Below are 17,683 nucleotides of genomic sequence, written 5' to 3'. Positions count from 1 at the left end.
AGAGTAGAAACAATACCAATCAAACCCGAGCATTTCTAAGATAAGATTCTTCATTCAGTACGTTTTACCGCTGTGGTAACAGGTCAGTTTAGTGTCAGTCTGCTAGAATCTACCTCTGGTCTGATTACATGTGTAGTTTCTTTTCCACTGTTATTGGTATATAACTGTCTTTGAACTTGAAGCTACATTAACAGTCCTTTTTTCCAAATGTACCTCAGTGGGATGTCCCCTGGTGTCAGGTGTCTTCAGACACTGGCTGGCCCTCAGTCACGATAACAAGCCGGAGTTTTAAAGAATATAAATGACAGTCAAACTTTTAAGTGTTAGATGTTTCTGTTTGGTGCTTGATTGGTGTTGAGTAACTGTGATTATTCCTAAACACCAAACGAAAACAAGCAAATAACTGAGCAGCTGATAAGTTTCCTTGTTTTTAAGTGTATATGTTACATTAATGATGTTGCTTTAATCAATTCTCAATGCGATCTGTGACACATCGTAGCCGTATCATTTAGATATTTTCACGAGGAGGCAAAAGAGGGGCAGCTGGACATTTAGAGCATGAAAGTTATATAACGTCTGTAAGTTGTAGGCGTGAGTGCAGAGTAAACAGACTTTACTGCTGTCTGTCAGCTCATTGTTAACTCGCTGCTCTGCGCTGACCTCAAGGCTGCACTGATCAATATTTTAGTATTGACAATGGATCAAATAACTGTGTAACAGGAAAGGGCTTGGTCTTAGTGACAAAAGTACAGATATGAGCACGCAGCTCATTGTTTTGGTTTTATGGCCCCTTAAATCATAGCTGAAATCTTTGTTTCAACACTCTTATCAACCAAACCCAGCGGGCAGCTCTGTTCAGCCAAAAGGCTCGAATGAATCCACTGTGTGGTACCTGGCCAGCACAAAACAAGGGACACACAACATCAGCAGCTACAGATGGTGAACAAAGTGGAGGATTTAGCAGCTTTAAGAGCCAGAAATGTCCCAAAACAAACAAAATATTGGACATTGCTGCTAGCAAAATTAGCATTCATTGGGACTGTGTCTGCTACAGGTTAAAACAGATTACACAGAATGCAGAAAATCTAGCTAAAGACTAGGTAAAGACCTTTTCCTATGAAGGATATCAACGTGAACAGTGTTTCCATGGAAACCCCTCAGGTGACATCACCTGGCAGTCTCTCTTCAGGTGATTCTCACACATGGATCCATACTGCCCGTGTCCATGCGTCCTACAGGCTGGCTGACATGATCAAACCTCTGTTTTCACTCCACAGCAGCTTCAAGACACCTGAAACACCATTTCCCAGAGTGCTTCAGGAGCAGGGCCGCGCCAGAGACCGTGCGCACCGGGGTGTGGCCCACACGCGCGCGCGCACACACTCACGCGCGCCGCAGAGAGTATTTCAGTGGGCTTTCCGCCGTCGGTCCTTCTTCTCCTCCTCCGTCTTCCTCGTCTGACTGCTGCTGCTGCTCTGCGGTAAGTTTCTCACATCCACACGTTCAACAGCGTCAGCCAGGTGAGCGGGGACAGACAGGGTCCACCTGTGGACAGAGGAGACACGTCTGAAGCCAGACTGGACAGCAGATAGAGCCCGGCACCGGAAAAAGCCAAAGAAGAAGTTAATGACAGATGTTTGAAGTGGCTCCATCCGCTCTAACGTTGTTCCTCTCTCTCTAACAGACTTTCTTCTTACCGGTGAATAAAAGTTCAAGACTGTCAAAATGGTGAGTGACTTACAGCATATTTGTTCAAACAGTCTTTGCAGAAGTCCGTTATTTATGCAAATGCGTGACTCACAGTGGTTTTTACCCTCTGAACTCCAAGACAACGCCCACTTTTTTTTCCATATTATGTAAGACTGAGATTTGATCTGAATGTGTGTTGGAGTTTGCAAAGTGGGATTATTTTTTCAGCGGTGCTCAAACTTTGAAGAGCTCGTCAGTTTGAAGCAAACACAGCAGCCTGTTCGTGGCTGTGAATGATGTGGCAGCGCAGCTGGAGAGGAGTTCAGAAACTATTCATACACACGTCAACAAGTAACTAGTTGCTACATTTAAGTTTATTTTAGCAGAGAAATGGTCAAATGGACACTTTTACTGATGAAACCTTCCAGTTTTAAGTGTGTGTTAAATGCATAAGCTTGTGGATGTGCACAGAGGTTTCATTTGGGAAGTTTGGAGTATGACTCATGTGGGCTGTGTTCCATTCGGGTGGGTCCCTCTGTCTCTCCACCTCTGGGTTTAATACACTCATTTCCACAGTCTAGCCTGGAGTTCAAAGCCGCCCTCCCTCTCTTAAAGGGGAATCACTTCTCTTCGTCAGGGTGGAGTTGGACGTCGCCATAAAAAATGTGATGACATTCATGATAATCAGATGAGATGTCTGCGCCCTGCCGCCGGTTTAGTGTTTACTGAACCTCTCTTTGGTATGAACTGCTCACCGAAGTCACTTTTAATGGCTCTTTCTCAGACAAAGATCTCATTTGAGGGTCCAGACTGGACTCGTGATGTCCTAGAATTTTTCGTGTTGTCAGCAAATGCGTTGAAAAGAAACTAACAATGAATTGATCCAAATAATAAGTGTTATGTGTGTGTGTGTGTGTAGCTAAAGTCTGACAGCCTTCAGCCTTTTCAAACGTGTTATATCTGTGACCCATGTTTAAAGACCACATTGGAAAGAATGGGGCCAACAATTAGAAAAACTGAGGTCATGAATCTCAGCAGCCTCCACACCCTCAGATGATTTTAAAAAGACCTGAAATTCGGTCAAATAATTTGGACACTGTATTATAAAATAATGTAATATAATCCAGGCGACCTCTTAAATCCATTTTAAAACCAGTTGTACGTCCCAGAGTTTTTCTCCATGATCCTCCTTTAAATGATCATTTGTGTCTCGTGGTTTTTTCTGGAAAAGTTGTCAGTTGCCTCGTTAATTCTTAAGATTACATCAGCTCCTTCTCCGTCGTTGACAGTCTATGAATGTGCAGATATCTGTCATTTCAAAAGCTTCACGAGTAAACAGGAGATGTCTTCAACTGCACTGAAAATCTTATCTTTTATCTTTTTCTATAAACCTCTGTGGCTGAAAAGTGAAACCAAAAGCGAGGCAATCCCCATAGACCTCCATGTTAAAATGCCCAACTTTACAGCAGAAGCAAGTTTAGTGGTTTAAAAGGCAATTTGGTCTTTATAGCTAATTTACCTGTTCGTGACAAATGACTCACTCATTTAACTTATATTTAGGCTTAAAGTTCTGCAGAATTACGGGCATGGCTGCTTGGAGTGACAGCTAGCTGTCAGGTTTCAGCAACCAGCCTTCATTCAGCTGCCTCAGCTCCACCCATGCTCCACCTCTTTGCCCATTTCTGGATTACATGGCGACCCTGTCACTGAGCTTTACAGTGTGGTGACATCACAGAGACTATATCCTTGTATAATTCAGTCTGTGCCTAAAAATTGGTGCAGCAAAGGACTGTGGGTCTAAAAATATGGACGTCCACTCATTTTGTGTGATATTTGAAAATGAAGACAGAATGGAAAGATCTTTGGGTCTGGCAACCGCAGTCCATAAACAAAGGAGGGTTAGCAGGAAGACGTGCATGCGGCGTCACATCTGCGCTCCGAAGCAGAGACACCAGCCGTCATGGCCGATGTTTGCACACGGCGGCTCAGCATACCTGCATCTGAAGCCCCCAGCCTCAGGTCAAGTCTGAACTCGCCTCACAGCTTATCGCTGGCGACACGAGCCAAACCCGCGTCTGACATTCCAGCTGGAACGACCTGTTCGCTGCATGTCTCCTGTTTCAGCTGTTTGTCCGAGCAAATTGATTAGATTTTGTTCAGCATGCGGTGCTGAGTGTGTTTATGAGGACATTCGGGCGTTCCTCCCTGCATTAAAAGACAGAATCCTGGTTGTTCACTGCGACTTGTTTTTGGACGGCCCACTTTTCTTTTTTTTTTTTCCTTCCAGGTTTTCAGGGTCAGGATTCCAGAGACATTCCCGTGGTTTTCCTGTTTAAACATCTCTCTGCCCGAATGAGGCAGCAACTGTTTTATTGTTAATGTGTCACAGTTTTAGGGAGTGTGCAGCATTGTCACAGAGAGAAGCGCTTCGACTGAAATCGATCCATCTTAAAGTTAATGTTTTTCGGCCTTGTGTTCTTACTGTCCTCATTGTGGATCAGTCTGCTGCTCAGAGACACTTTTTCCACATTGAGAGAAACTGTGAACCTGATAATCAGACTGAAGTCCGTCACATTTGAATCCCTGAACAAATCTGAGTCAATTCCAAGGCTGAAAAATGATGTGGGAACATGCTGGTTATGAAATGAGAGTGTGTGAAGTGGGCTGATGTGAGAGCCTGCGCATCTGTGTTTCATGGAGTTATGAGTCTGTAAGTCATTAAGTGCATCTGAAAAGGGGGGGTGCACATAAGAAATCCAGGATGCTGTGTTTTACATGTCTGTAAGCATGAATGTAGAGATGAAGGATATTCTGTAAGTTTTTGAAGGGGAAGAAGGAGGAACGTCAGTACATGACATTATGCTGAGATATGTAGCTCAATTTTATCCAAACATGAACGTAGAGATTGATTGATTATGGTCTGAAAAGGGAAGTTATGGGCATAATAAATCTGAGATCTGGTGTTTTATAGGAATGTGAGCACGTTTGTGGACTAAGCATTTCTATCATGATACACAGGGGCAAAGTCTATAATAAGGTTATGCACATAAGGAACCTGAGAAAATGTGTATGAACACTGCCTGCAGTATTATAGCATTTACTTTCTATCTGATTAAAAGCAGACAGCAGAGAGATGTGGTTGTTGTGGTTGTTTTAGTTTAGGACAGATTTAGCGTGTTTAGATGTGTGCTTACAGTAACGCGATGAGGCGTCTTCTAATTTTACGTTCATGTCCAGCTTGATGCTCACTGAAAACAGCTGTTTAAACAAACAACAGGAAGACACTCATGACAAGAGGACAGTTAACCTTAAGAAATGCAAGAAAAATAATGACTGTACAGCTATGGCTATGGTTGTACTGGAATGTGTCTGCAGTGATGTCTAATCTGCGTTAGATGTCACGGCTCCTGTGCAGTAATTTGTACTGTAACGTCCGTGTATCGCAGTAGAAGATCGTTTCAGTGCATGAAGGCGTGCAGTATGGAGATCCAGAGGTCTCAGCTGCACTACTAAGAGGAATTCTTAGAAAAAAAAAGGCATACAGCTCTGGAAAATCTACACCATAATAATCCTCATCTGTACATTTTTTTCATGTTGCAGGCCAGCAAAGGAACTGTGAAAGCCAGTGGAAACTTCAATGCCAGCGCAGATGCTGAGGTCCTGTACAAGGCCATGAAAGGGCTGGGTAAGATGCATGTGTGTGTGTGTATGCATATCTGCTGTCAGCACAGTGTCATCTGATACGTTGAACTCCAGTGGACCAATGAGAGAGCGTTTTTGGGGGAGTTCCTCTCTGAACAAACGCTGTAGTAATCCCTGCTGTGCGTGTGGAGCTCCACCCAGACAGCAGTGAGTCATGAGCACATGAGCAGGGATGAAACTGGAGTCGCTGTGAGCGAACACTCCACTGACCTCCACTGAAGGCTCTAATTATGTGGGTGAAGCGATTGTAATCAGCAGTCCACCTAGCAGAGCACGCTCATTATTATGTAATCCCTCATGAGAAGAGCTATAAACAAACACTTGCTGCTTGCCTGAGTAACCATGGTGCTCATTGCCATAGGGACCGACGAGGATGCCATCTTGCAGCTGCTGACGGCTCGCAGCAACGCCCAGAGGCAGGAGATCAAGGCCAGCTACAAAACTCTGTTTGGAAAGGTTGGACTTCCGTCACAGCTGTCAGACCGCATGAGCAAACATACTAAAAGAGCTTTAAAAAGGCCTCTGTGCGCTTCAAGCTAACGACTGTGACGTGCTGCTCGACCACATTTAAAGGAATAATGTTTATGTCTGATCTGAATCGACTCGATCGAAGGCGGGGAAGAAAGCCCGCCATCACAGCCGCCTCCCGGCTACTTTTCGCTGCTTCTTACACGAGCTCTTTGTCTTTTGCGTGTCGTTGTAGTCTTGATATAACGTGCACACTTTCTGTGTGTTGTGGGCTTTGAAGCTTCATCTCAGATTGCTGGTTCGTCAGATTGTGATTGCATTTAATCTGCTCTGTGCACATACAGCATGTGGCTCAACAAACAGTACAGAATAAAAAAGAAATCAGTCACACTGCGTCAAAAATACAGAATAGAAACTCAGATCACTGTCACAGTAGCCTTTGTGTTTCAGTATTGAATGATTACTGAAATATAATGATCTTAAAGAGGATCACTAATGATGAAGAGATGGGGATAAATCGCACTGAACCCAGAAAGTGAACTGTGATGATTAAATCAACTTACATGCAAACACTGCACAATAGGCCCACAGTCCTGCTGTAGATTGGTTAGCACCTGCATCTTATCTTGCACACAATGAGCTTAAACATCCTTTCCTCGTTTGATGAAAGCGATGCTAAACTGGACTTGACTAGCTAGCTGCATGCAAACTCAGAGAAACAGTTTGACGTTTGGGAAATGCACTTGTTCACACTTCTTGCTTCAAGTTAGTTCAGAGGATTGATACCACTCTTATGTCTGAATGGTTAACAGGAAACTGTCACCAATTAGCTTAGCTTAGCATAAAAACTGGAAAAAGGGGGAAGCAGCTAGCTTGGCTGTGTCCAGCTAAGCTAAGCTAACTAGCTGCTGGCGTCAGGTTTCTACTTACCACACGGGTATGATGGTGTCAATCTTCTCATCTAACTACTGGCTGAACTGTAGCTTAGCAATAATTACCTCCCAGCATCATTAGCTCCCATCAGCTAATACTATCCTCCTCTCAAAAGCATTCATGGTGTTACACATAAAAAGTGATGAAGAGAGGAGTTCACATCCCGCCTACTTACACACCTCCTCACACCTGGCCAACCACTGCTCAAAAAGGCTGCGCTTTAATGTCGGACCCCATGAATCCACATAATCATAAAATGGTCTTCAGAAGCTGTTAGATGATCCGCCAAGCTCTTAGTTTGGAGCATACTGAGGCCTTTAAACCTGTTCACCACACATAACATTGAAGCTCCAACTTGACAGCTGGTACAGTACAGATCATCAGCAGAAAATACGTACATGTGACATTCCGGGTTTACACATTACACACACCAGCCATTAAATCTGTCACACACTGGATTCATGCTGCAGCAGAGCTAATTAATGTTCATACTGTGTCTCCTTGACAGGATCTGGTCGATGACCTGAAGGGAGAGCTGGGTGGCAAATTTGAGACCCTGATCGTGGCTCTCATGACCCCGCCCATCGCTTACGATGTGACATCCCTCCGCAACGCCATCAAGGTAAGTGCTGCACATGCGAGATATGATGCAGATAAAGATCTCATGATCACACACGTTAGCAGTCAGGGCGGCTGGAAACTCAAATGTCATTTCACCTTTGACCTGTAGGGGGCAGGAACGGACGAGAAGGTCCTGGTGGAGATCCTCGCCTCCAGAACAGCTCAGCAGGTGAAGGAGATCGTCGCTGCTTACAGACAGGGTAACACACACACACACACACACACACACACACACACACACACACTCTCTCTAATAGAGCATGATAAACTGATTAAAAAAAGATGTTTAAATATGTTTACATGCAGTTTAACCAAATTGAACATGGTAACAAAGCACAGTGAAGATGCTCCTTCACACACAAGCTCAACGATGTCTGTAAACAAGAGATTTTTTGAGCCAAAAACTGTGAATTATTAACACTTCCAGATAAAAGGGCACAAAAACAAGTTGGGATAAAATCACTTTACATGTGGACACACTCTGCTGTATTTGTGTGCGTAAACAGTAAAACAGGAAACATGAACATGTGTGTGTTTATGTGGTCTTCAGAGTATGACGACGACCTGGAGGAGGACGTATCAGGTGACACTTCAGGTCACTTCAAGAGGCTTCTGGTTATTCTCCTGCAGGTAAATCTCTCCTCTCCTTTCCTCCCTTCTCTACCCTTGTCTCCTCTCCTCTGCCCTTGTCTCCTCTCCTCTAACCTCCTTTCTTCCCTAACCTGTCTTTTCCTCCCCTCTGTATCCCCATCATCTCTCCTCTCCTGTCCTCCATCCTTGCCCCCTCTCCCCTATATCCTTATTTTCCTCTGCTGTATCCTCGTCTCCTCTCCTCTCGTCTTGGCTCCTCTCTAACAGAAATGTTCTGTCCCTCCTCAGGCGAACAGGCAGACGGGGATCCAGGAGGGAAATGTTGAGAGTGATGCTCAGGTGAGTCAGCTGTTCATTGGTAGTCAGTAGATATGTCTACTCTTTGCCATCACTGGTGTCTTTGTCTTTTTATGTGAGGGTGTGACTGTCACATGTGTTTGTGGATAGATCTAAATACTGGCCTTTGAAGCCTGTTGGTGTGTGTGTGTTTCTGTAATACTGGCACCCTCTAGTGGAGGGCGAGGGTAAGATTCCCATTGTTTTGGTTGAATTTTAAAGAAGTCAGAAAATTCTGTGAAGAGCGCTTGGCTAAAATATTTTCCTGTAGTTCTTACTGTCACTTTGCTGAATGTTTTCTGATCTAGGATCAGTCCAAACATGATCCCCCTGTAATTAGTAGACTTTGCTGTAATTTGCTGTTCCTATCAGTCTGGTGAGAGAGCTGAATCTCATTCCTCTTCAGCACGTATGAAGTTTAGTATGAGCTGATAATCCAAAGTAAGGAAGGATGGTTTGAGGCAATATCCTCATTTCTGCTCTCAGGGATCCAAAAAAGTGTAATTTCCCTCTGAAATGTGGTGAAGTTGAAATATAAAGTAGCACAAAATAGAAGTACCTCAAAATTGTATGTAAGTGAGGTGCTTGAGTAAATGTACCATAAAGTGACAACATGTGACGTGGGGCGTTCGTTTCTGTGGTCGTAGGCCCTCTTCAAGGCCGGAGAGGAGAAGTTTGGCACTGATGAACAATCATTTGTCACCATCCTGGGAAACCGCAGTGCAGAACATCTTCGTCGAGGTTCGTCCGAGTTAGAAAGCACTTTTAATGGTTTGACAGTTTCAGTCAGCCGCACTCATTCTGAATCTGCGTTTCAGTGTTTGACGCTTACATGAAGATGTCCGGATACCAGATAGAGGAGAGCATCGGGAGGGAAACATCTGGTAGTCTGAAAGATCTGCTTCTGGCCGTGGGTAAGAAACTGCACAGCTGCATCCTGCAGGCTGATTCAGTCATCAGAGGTTTGAATGGCTGATAACAACAAACTCTTTCCATCTTTTCTGTTTCTCTTCTAAAGTGAAGTGTGCCAGGAGCGTTCCAGCCTATTTTGCTGAGACTCTGTACTATGCAATGAAGGTAAGATCTGGATCCACGCTCGCAGATAATTGTTGTACCTTCATGTGGCATGCAGTCATCATACGTTCATGTGTTTCAGGGTGCAGGAACTGATGATAACACCCTGATCAGAGCGATGGTGAGCCGCAGTGAGGTGGACATGATGGACATCAGATCTGAGTTCAGGAGGATGTTTGCCAGATCTCTGTTTTCCATGATCAAGGTACACACACGCACACAAATAAGCAGATATACAACACTACACACACATACAGTTACACAAATTGCCATACTGTCCTACAGAGGCAGACAGCAGTCGGCTAACTAACCTGTGGTATTTAGGCGTAGTTTCTATTAAATTTACCATTGTTTTCTTCATGACTGTCACATCTGTCTTCTGTTAATATTTACATTAAATTAATATAGAAACATAATCTCAATTTTGTACATTTAAACATGAGTTTAATCTGTATCTTAACTGTCCCAAATGACACAAACACAGTGTAGTCAAAAGCTGAGACAACAGTTAGCTACCAAGGTTAGTTAGCTTCAGCTTCAGGAGTTTAGCTGTTTGCTTTCTCTATTATGACTCTTTGCTCATTTAGTTCTGTGGAATAAAACTAAATCACCAACATGTCAGCTCATTAAAACTCGTGTTTTTCAATCAAAAAAACAGCAAGAGAGAAAATCAGTACATAAATTTAGCTTTAGCTAAGCCTAGCTTGCAGGCTAATTTTCACTTGATATAACAGTATTTAGACATAGTTTCTATTAAATTTATCTCTGTTTTGCTTGATGTCTCATTACATTACATTACATTAAATCAACATAGAAAAATAATCTCACTTTAATGCATTTAAATATTTTTCAATCACAACAACAGCAAGGGGAAAATCAACAAGTACATTTAGCTTTAGCTAAGCCTAGCCGTGGCTATCTCATAAGCTAGCTGTCATCTCTCCTGTTTTAGCATTAGCTGTGCAGAGTGAAGCACATAGAGCCGACAGAAATGGCAGAGGAAGAATTTCAGGGCATAATAATGTTTAAACGATAAAACAGACCTCAGTCTCAGTTTTGTAGTGCAGCCAACATGAAGCTTTTGCCCCCTTTCTGTTCTTTAATTGTGCATGTTGGTGTTACAGGGAGACACCGGCGGTGACTACCGAAAGGCCTTACTGTTGATCTGTGGTGGAGATGATGCGTAACCGTGGCAACAAGCAATACAACAGGAAGTATACCTGAAGTGCCTCTTGTCCAAATTGGCCCGATGGCTCGACCGCTCGCTGAAACAACAAGCTAACACAAAGTCAAAAGTCATCACAATGAAACTGCGTTGTGTGTGCGAGGCGGCCCGTCGGGTCTTTTAAACTATGATTCCAAATAATGTCTTTGAAAGGTAGCTAACATTTTGTTCATGTCCACATTAATATAGCTTAGGGTCCACTAACACCTTCATTTTGATTAATGTTATGTTATTCAGTGTAATGCTAAAATATCAGACCACAGTTGTTTTGTTTGCACTTTGTATGGCAGAAACAATATATGCAATAATAAACATTTCAGCTGATGAAGTACGATGGTAAAATTCACCTTGTCTCTGTGTCTGATCCTGTCCTGCATGCACTGACGGCTCATGGCCACTAGAGGAAGGTAGAGCAGCTTTAATGCAGATTAGCTGTGAATGTTAAAGCGCCTCAACATTACGTCATCATTGCAGGTCAAGACAGGTGGAAAGTACTTGAGTAAAAGTACATTTAGTCAGTATTATACTTAAGTTGCTGTTTTACATACAAAACATATGGTCAGGGTATAAACTGTGTGGAACACCCAGAAGAGGGACAAAGACGAAATTTGGCACTGCTAAAGGAAATGAGGTGGTAGGAAACACAGGTCAAAACTTGGAGGCCAAGTTGACACTGAAACCAAAAATCTGAAGGCAAGGATCTCGCAAGATCCACATATCAAGAGAGCAAGGCGAGGGGCAAAGGTCACTGAGATAACCTCTGACGAAGAGGCGTCCACAAGCCACATGACGAGTGTTGAGGCTGAGACAAAAAACCAAAGAGGAAGATCAGCCAATAAATAAAAGTGTTTGTAGATATTAAGCATGGTTATAAATTGTGAAGCATTGTTAAAACTTAAGTAATACATAAAACACATGGTTAAATCAGCTCCAATGCAGCGTATATTAAATATGCAGTATGTAATTTCTGCCACTAGGGGGCTCTTAATCACAATGAAACAGAGAACATTGAGTTTGATGATTGAATGAAGCAGCATGGCATCATGGGACTTGCTGTCTTCATTCTTAAACAACCACCACTGCCAAGGCAAATCTATCTGATGTGACTGAGGCAGAAATTGTCAGGCCCGAACTCAAAACAGGACTCAGGAGCAGAGAATGACAGTGAGCAGACTTTATTTGAGTCAAGACAACCTCTATGCAGAGCAAACAAAGGGGCTATGAAACCTGATCTATGAAAATACTCAACTACTCTAGAGAAAACAAAAAACACTCCAAAGGAGGAAAATATCTCAATCACGGATCTATAAAAATTATCAAAATCAAAATCACTCACAGAGAGGAAAATCAAGAGGCTACAAAACTTTAAACTAAAGTCTCTCCGAATGGAGAAAGAGCTAACAAAGAAACAGAAAGAACAGGACAGAAACAAAAAACTCTCCTAAAAGATGGAGGCTAGACTCACTTCAACTATGAACTATATGAACTGAAAATCACTCCAAAGGGAGGCAAACCAAGAAAGCAAATTACTCAAAAGACTATAAATGCTAAACTAAACTACAGAAGTTACAACAAAAAATCACTCTGACGAGGAAACAAGACTTACAAATACAGACTGTGGCTGTGAGCTATGATGCAGGCTTTGGTGATCGGACATAAGACGAAACACTTCGGCACAGGACAAAGGGAGACGCAGACTATTTAAACACATGAGGGTAATGGGGAACAGGTGGACACAATCAGGAATCAGGGATGACGAACAGGTGACACAAGAGGAAGGGCAAGTGATCTGAAACGAGAGGAGAGTTAGACTTTCAAAATAAAACAGGAAATGACAAGACAATAACCCAAGACAGGACGACCTCACCGCAGTGTGACAGTACCCCCCCCCAAGGGCCGACTCCTGACGGCCCAGGAAGTTCAGGATGGTCCCTGACAAAGTCGTCTATGAGGGACCGGTCCAGTATGAAGCGGGACGGGACCCACTGACGCTCCTCTGGGCCATAACCCTCCCAGTCAACCAGGTACTGCTTGCCCCGACCCCGGGTGCGCACTGCCAGCAACCTCTTGACCTTGTAGACAGGACCCCCGTCTATGACTTCCGGAGGAGGAGGGGGCGGGGTGGCCGGGACCATGGAACTGTCCTTGACTGGTTTGACCTGGCTTACGTGGAACATGGGGTGGACACGGAGAGACCGGGGCAGACGCAGGCGAACTGCTGCAGGACCAATAACCTTAGTGATGGGGAATGGCCCCACGAAGCGTGGTGCCAATTTCCTCGAGGTGGTTCGGAGGTGAAGGTTCTTGGCTGAGAGCCACACTCTCTGGCCTGGCTGGTATGCAGGAGCGGGCCGTCTTCTCCGGTCCGCGGCCTTTTTGACCCGGTCTCCCTGGCGGATAAGGAGCTGCCGGGCGGCCGCCCAGATTCGTCGGCAACGGCGGATCATGGCATGGGCGGAGGGCACCGACACTTCAGGTTCCTGGTCCGCGAAGACAGGAGGCTCGTAACCATACGCACATTTGAAGGGTGAAAAACCTGTGGCTGAGGTGGGGAGGGAGTTGTGGGCATACTCGACCCAGACCAGGTGTTTGCTCCATGTTGAGGGGTTCTGGGACACCAAACATCGGAGGCCGGTTTCCAACTGCTGGTTGATGCGTTCGGTCTGGCCGTTGGCCTCCGGGTGATAGCCTGAGGTGAGACTAGCCGTGGCCCCGATGAGACGACAAAACTCCTTCCAGAAACGTGACACAAACTGGGGCCCCCGGTCAGAAACAATGTCCCTAGGAAATCCGTGGACTCTGAAGACATGGTTAATCATAATCTCAGCCGTTTCTTTGGCTGTGGGCAATTTGGGCAAGGCTATGAATCTAGTCATTTTGGAAAATCTGTCTACCACCGTAAGAACCGTGGTGTTACCTTGGGAGACCGGGAGCCCCGTGACGAAGTCCATGGAGATTTCGGCCCATGGTCTGGAGGGGATGGGCAGCGGCTGAAGAAGTCCCATACGTGGCCTGGAGGACGTCTTATTTCTGGCACAGACCGAACAAGCCTCGACGTACTCCCGGACCTCCCGTTCCATGGATGACCACCAGAACCTCCGGGAGATGGCATACATGGTGCGCCGTACCCCCGGATGACAGGAAAGCAACGAGGTGTGAGCCCAGTGGATCACCTGTGGGCGCAGCTCAGCCGGGACAAACAATCGATTCTCGGGACACCCACTAGGTGGCAGGCTCTCACCGTTTGCATGCTTAACCTCATTTTCTATCTGCCAAGTCACCGCTCCAACCACACAGGTCCGTGGAAGGATTGGCTCTGGTTCTTTGGCAACAGGCTCGGGGTCGTAGATTCGTGACAGGGCATCGGGCTTGACATTCTGGGACCCCGGCCTGTAAGAAAGAGAGAAGGAGAAGCGGTTAAAAAAGAGTCCCCACCTGGCCTGGCGAGAATTCAGTCTCTTGGCTTTACGTATGTATTCCAAGTTCTTATGGTCGGTCCAGACAATAAACGGATGTTCCGCCCCCTCAAGCCAGTGTCTCCACTCTTCCAAGGCCAGCTTGACCGCCAGCAGCTCCCGGTCGCCGACGTCATAGTTCCGCTCCGCCCTGGACAGGCGCCGCGAAAAGAAGGCGCAGGGATGCACCTTCCCGTCCTGTTCCGACCGCTGGGACAGGACTGCCCCAACCCCTTCATTGGAGGCGTCCACCTCGACCACAAACTGCCGCAGAGGATCAGGCATCGTGAGAATGGGAGCCGTGGTGAAGCGGGTCTTGAGGTGCTGAAAGGCTGCCTCTGCCTCCGGAGTCCAGAGGAATGGCTGCTTCGTGGAGGTGAGTGCATGGAGCGGAGCCGCTATAGCACTGAAGTGTCTGATAAACCGCCTGTAAAAGTTAGCAAAGCCGAGGAACTGCTGGACTTTTTTGCGGCTATCAGGCGTGGGCCACTTGGCCACAGCGCTCACTTTAGCCGGATCCATCTGCACCCTTCCAGGGGCTACAATGAAGCCCAGGAAGGAGACGGTGTCGGCATGAAACTCACTTTTTTCTGCTTTGACATAGAGCTTATTCTCCAACAACCGTTGGAGGACCTGGGATACATGGTTTCTGTGAGTTTCTAGATCTGATGAGTAAATGAGAATGTCATCCAAATACACATACACAAACCGGTCTAAAAAATCCCGGAGCACATCATTAATCATAGTCTGGAATACAGCTGGGGCATTAGTGAGACCGAAAGGCATGACTAAGTACTCGTAGTGGCCGCTAGGAGTATTAAACCCTGTTTTCCATTCATCCCCCTCTCTGATCCTGATTAAATGATAGGCATTGCGTAAATCTAGCTTGGTAAATACCTTAGCCTGCTGCAGCTGGTCGAAAACAGACGTCATCAGGGGCAGGGGATAGCGATTTTTGACGGTGATGGCGTTTAGGGGGCTGTAGTCGATGCAGGGCCTGAGAGATCCGTCCTTTTTCCCTACAAAAAAGAATCCGGCCCCAGCTGCTGACGAGGAAGGACGAATAAGCCCCGCCCTCAATGATGACTCTATGTAATCTTTCATGGCTGCTTTCTCTGGCCCGGAGATGGAGTACAACCGGCCCTTGGGTATGGGGGAGCCAGGAATCAAGTCTATGGCGCAGTCGTAGGGCCGGTGTGGGGGAAGTGACAAGGCCTTGCTTTTGTTAAAAACCTCTCGGAGGTGGTGGTAGCAGGAAGGCACGGAGCTCAGGTCGGAGGTTTCAGAGTCTGTGGCAGAGGTGACAGAGAAGTGATTGATAGCAGTCATGTTATTCCCCTGGACCGGAACCGGTTTGCGGTGGTCCACACAATCCTTCCCCCATCCCATAATAGCCCCTGTTACCCAGTTCACGTGGGGGTTGTGTTGACATAACCAAGGGTAACCTAAAACCAGAGACTGAGAGGGTGAAGTAACTAAGTAAAGGGTCAGGAGTTCCCAATGCCCCTGGATCTGCAGATCCAGTGGTTCAGTGGCGTGAGTGATCAAAAACAGTTCTTTACCGTTGAGAGCCCTGGCTTTGATGGGACTGGCCAGGGGGTTCGATTTTAACCCCAATGTCTCCGCCAGCCCCCAGTCAATTAAGCTCTCATCGGCCCCAGAGTCTATGAGTGTCTCAATGTTCATAGTGATGGCATGGTGCGTTACCTTAACAGGCGTCAGGCTGCGCGGAGCGCGGTCCGTGGCTGGGGGTTGACTCACCTCCTGGATCTTTTTGGCCGGACAGGTAGCGACGAGGTGATTAGATTTGCCGCAGTAAAAGCAGCTGCCTTCCTGCTGGCGTCGTCGTCGCTCCTCCGGTGTCAGCCGTGTCCTGCCAAGCTGCATGGGCTCCTCTTCCCTGGTGGGGAAGGAGGGAAAACGGTGCTCAGGCGGTGAATCACGGAGAACTTGCCCCCCCGGGGCAGGAAAACACGGAGCCCTCTCCGACCTCGAACCACTGCTCCGCGGTTGCCGGAGCTCACGAACCCGGTTGTCAGTCCGGATGGCAAGCGAGATGAGTGAATCCAGGTCCGCAGGCAAATCCAGGGGCAACAGCAGCTCCTGGATATGAGTCGCCAGCCCCTTCAGGAAGACATCGTACAGGGCGGTGTTATTCCACCCACTCTCCGCCGCCAGGGTGCGAAAGCGAATAGCATAGTCGCACACCGAGCCCCGGCCCTGTGTCACTCTGCTCAACTCCCTGGCCTTTTCCCTGTCAGTCGACACAGGATCGAAAGTCATCATGAGAGCAGTTTTGAAGTCTGTAAAAGAGGAGCAAAGCGGAGAGTCTCGAGCCCACTCAGCGGCGGCCCAAGCTTTGGCTCTCCCTGTCAGGTAGGAAATCATGAATGCAATTTTCGACTTGTCTGTGATGAATGCGTGCGGGAGCTGTTCAAAATGTATAGAACAATCAATAAGGAAAGCCCTGCATTGTCCTGGTTCCCCCGAGTATCGCTCCGGGGAAGCCAACTTGATTCCCATCCCGGCCACGCCCTGGGACGCGGCCGCAGCAGGAGCTGGGGGTTCCGGCGCCGCTGATGGTGGGGCTGTCTGCCGCAGGTGGTCCGTCAGCTCCCTCACCTGGGCCGAAAGCTGGCCAAGCTGACCCACCATCGCCGTCTGGAACTCCTCCTGACGAGAGATGCGGGCTTCCTGAGCCTGTAACGTGGCCGCCCACCGGCCAGCCTCTGCTGAGTCCATACTGGCCGAAGTGTACTGTCAGGCCCGAACTCAAAACAGGACTCAGGAGCAGAGAATGACAGTGAGCAGACTTTATTTGAGTCAAGACAACCTCTATGCAGAGCAAACAAAGGGGCTATGAAACCTGATCTATGAAAATACTCAACTACTCTAGAGAAAACAAAAAACACTCCAAAGGAGGAAAATATCTCAATCACGGATCTATAAAAATTATCAAAATCAAAATCACTCACAGAGAGGAAAATCAAGAGGCTACAAAACTTTAAACTAAAGTCTCTCCGAATGGAGAAAGAGCTAACAAAGAAACAGAAAGAACAGGACAGAAACAAAAAACTCTCCTAAAAGATGGAGGCTAGACTCACTTCAACTATGAACTATATGAACTGAAAATCACTCCAAAGGGAGGCAAACCAAGAAAGCAAATTACTCAAAAGACTATAAATGCTAAACTAAACTACAGAAGTTACAACAAAAAATCACTCTGACGAGGAAACAAGACTTACAAATACAGACTGTGGCTGTGAGCTATGATGCAGGCTTTGGTGATCGGACATAAGACGAAACACTTCGGCACAGGACAAAGGGAGACGCAGACTATTTAAACACATGAGGGTAATGGGGAACAGGTGGACACAATCAGGAATCAGGGATGACGAACAGGTGACACAAGAGGAAGGGCAAGTGATCTGAAACGAGAGGAGAGTTAGACTTTCAAAATAAAACAGGAAATGACAAGACAATAACCCAAGACAGGACGACCTCACCGCAGTGTGACAGAAATGGCCACAGACGAGTAAATGTATTAAGGTTTTATTTGTGACCACACCGTCACCTTGTCTAAAATTAC

At 46.3% G+C, this 17,683-nt stretch overlaps 1 protein-coding gene across 4 annotated transcripts in view; it reads left to right on the top strand.

Moving 5' to 3' along the window:
- Nucleotides 1-10,985, top strand: part of anxa5b (annexin A5b) — a 397,957-nt gene extending 386,972 nt beyond the window's left edge. For 2 of the 4 annotated variants that reach the window (XM_070978468.1, XM_070978477.1), the window contains exons 2-13: nt 1,684-1,728; nt 5,290-5,374; nt 5,753-5,847; nt 7,301-7,414; nt 7,523-7,613; nt 7,964-8,043; nt 8,293-8,343; nt 8,988-9,081; nt 9,159-9,254; nt 9,359-9,417; nt 9,497-9,619; nt 10,539-10,985. In XM_070978468.1, coding sequence (XP_070834569.1) covers nt 1,726-1,728; nt 5,290-5,374; nt 5,753-5,847; nt 7,301-7,414; nt 7,523-7,613; nt 7,964-8,043; nt 8,293-8,343; nt 8,988-9,081; nt 9,159-9,254; nt 9,359-9,417; nt 9,497-9,619; nt 10,539-10,601 — 954 coding nt within the window. In that variant the 5' untranslated portion in view covers nt 1,684-1,725 and the 3' untranslated portion in view covers nt 10,602-10,985. Of the gene's footprint in view, nt 1-1,363; nt 1,481-1,683; nt 1,729-5,280; nt 5,375-5,752; nt 5,848-7,300; nt 7,415-7,522; nt 7,614-7,963; nt 8,044-8,292; nt 8,344-8,987; nt 9,082-9,158; nt 9,255-9,358; nt 9,418-9,496; nt 9,620-10,538 lie in introns of those variants that run through there. The other 2 variants (XM_070978486.1, XM_070978460.1) reach the window with 2 other exon arrangements.
- The last annotated feature ends 6,698 nt before the right edge of the window (nt 10,986-17,683 follow it).

Source organism: Chaetodon trifascialis, chromosome 2, assembly GCF_039877785.1.
Source record: "Chaetodon trifascialis isolate fChaTrf1 chromosome 2, fChaTrf1.hap1, whole genome shotgun sequence".
NCBI classification, from domain to species: Eukaryota; Metazoa; Chordata; class Actinopteri; order Chaetodontiformes; family Chaetodontidae; genus Chaetodon; species Chaetodon trifascialis.
This window is presented reverse-complemented; position numbering and strand designations above follow the sequence as displayed.